This window comes from Glycine max, chromosome 3 (assembly GCF_000004515.6).
Source record: "Glycine max cultivar Williams 82 chromosome 3, Glycine_max_v4.0, whole genome shotgun sequence".
In the NCBI taxonomy this organism is placed as follows: domain Eukaryota; kingdom Viridiplantae; phylum Streptophyta; class Magnoliopsida; order Fabales; family Fabaceae; genus Glycine; species Glycine max.
This window is the reverse complement of record NC_016090.4, coordinates 2,169,840-2,172,030: the sequence shown is the minus strand read 5'-3', so window position 1 is coordinate 2,172,030 and position 2,191 is coordinate 2,169,840. Positions and strand designations below refer to the sequence as shown.

Sequence of the window (2,191 nt, the reverse complement as noted above, 5' to 3'; positions counted from 1 at the left end):
TTTTTGGTTGTCCAATGATCAAAAAGCTTTGTGGTTGTACCAGGCTCTTCTTTCTTTGCGTACAATTACCAAACCTTTGCCTTATAAGACACGTACCACACCAACCTTTTCCCTTGTGAAAGGATGCTTCACTTTTCAGGCCTTGCCAATTTGGCTTCACACAAACTCACACTCGTCTCATCCTCGTTCGTCATAACCAATTATACTAGTACAAGTTGCAAAACAAGAGCTCTATAAAATATCATCTCATTTGGTTTGGCCTTTGCAGCGATTAAGCAGTTTGTGTGGTAGTGTCTTAATTAATTGGTTCTGAGTTTCTAAGAACAATAAACTCTCTACAACATTTTATTTTTTCTTTAGTTATTGTTTTGTTGGAATTTGCTTATTGCCTTTGGTGGGTGGACAAGAATACCAGCTAAGTACAAGTAAGTACATGTTTAGATGATTTTTGTCCGAAAAAAATTGAAAATACTTTTTTCCCAAAGCAATTTTTTTTATTTATTTTATACATTAATATTTGAAATATGCATTGAAATTCTTAAAAGTATTTTCCTATCAAGAAAATCTAGATTAATTAGTTGATAGAACTGCGTGAATTATTATAAATTCATTATACTTATTTTTAGTTTCTAGTGATTAAAAACAAATATTTTTCTTACTTTTATCTAAACATAACTTAAGTTTCTTTTTCTTGTGTTGGCCTAACAGGCACTATGTTGGAGGGACATCAAGTTTTGGGGTTTGGCTTCTTTGTAATTGGTTTATGGCACTTGTTCAACCACATCAAGCTCCATGCCCTTTGCTCCATGTCCTACACATCAACCCTATGGTTTCCCACCACAAAATCTAGATACTTGGAGCTCAAATTCATAATAACAAGCAGCACAATCTTCATTGCCTTGGAGCTCTTCATCTCGCCGGCTCGTCACCAACCATTCAACCCTGATGGATCCATTCCCTCAGATCATCTCCACAACTTTGAACACTCCTCCATGGCCATGTCCTTCTTGGTCTATGCCACCTTTGCCCTAGTTCTTGACAAAATATGCTCCAAAGCTCAATATGAGTTAACCCATTTCTTAGGAGCCATAGCTTTTGCACAACAATTTCTTCTCATCCACCTTCACTCTAGGGATCACATGGGACTAGAAGGCCAATACCACTACTTTTTGCAACTTCTCATCCTTGTTTCTTTGTCCACGACCCTAATGGGTATTGGTTACCCTAATAGCTTCTTGGTCAGCTTTGTTCGTTCTTTCAGCATAATGTTCCAAGGTTTGTGGCTTATGGTCATGGGGTTTCTGCTTTGGACTCCAGGGTTTCAAGCCAAAGGTTGTGTCACTCACCTTCGTGAATATATGGTCACATGCAATGATGATGATGCCCTTCATCGTGCTAAATCCTTGGTGAACATTCTATTCAGCTGGCTATTGATTTTAGTCACCATTTTCGTGATGTCTTTCTACTTGGTTCTTGTCACAAGATATGGTATTGAAAAAGTGGAGTATGCTTCACTGGTAAAGGAGCAGCATCACCTTGAAAATGGCTTAACCATCGACGTTGAATCCCAAAACCATAAGCACGCAAACAATGTGGCAGATTTGTCAACATAAAGCTCTCAATAGCACATACACAGATTAATTGATAGTGCTTGCCCCCAGGCTAAAATATTTCCCTTGATTTAGTTTCTTGGATTTGTTCTTAATTTATTGTCATTTTTATAATATTTTGGGTTGTAGATCTGATCTTATTTGATTTAATATAATGTGATTTTAATGCACAAAATGGTTGTCCTCTTGTAGTTTCTGGAGCAAGTTTAGCTTTTACAAATGAATTCAGATGAAATAATTAATTTGGAAATTTAATCAGCCATTTGTTATCTCAAATTCTTCTTCTTTTTATATTAAAGAATATCCATTATAACTTTTTTAAATGGACCAAAGAAAGATATTATGCTTTTAGATATGCTGAGGATTACAAGTTAGGAAACATAGTCACCAACCACCCCAGTTACAAGACCTATCTAACATGATTACAAAATTGAAATGACTAAGTAAGATTTGTACTTTCCTTAAGACACATAGGTCCCATCTCACGACCTTAGTCGCAAAAACCCCACTGCATATTGAAAGCTCTCCAAAATATCGTGTGCACGTAACTCCTTGCTCATGTAATGAAATTAGAGCTTTTG

At 36.2% G+C, this 2,191-nt stretch overlaps 1 protein-coding gene across 1 annotated transcript; it reads left to right on the top strand.

Annotated features, from left to right (window-relative positions):
* On the top strand, nt 1–1,783 carry LOC100813776 (transmembrane protein 45A). Its single transcript, XM_003521479.4, has 2 exons — nt 1–425; nt 709–1,783. The coding sequence occupies exon 2, from the start codon at nt 714–716 to the stop codon at nt 1,611–1,613; it is 900 nt and encodes a 299-aa protein (XP_003521527.1). The 5' UTR covers nt 1–425; nt 709–713; the 3' UTR covers nt 1,614–1,783.
* The last annotated feature ends 408 nt before the right edge of the window (nt 1,784–2,191 follow it).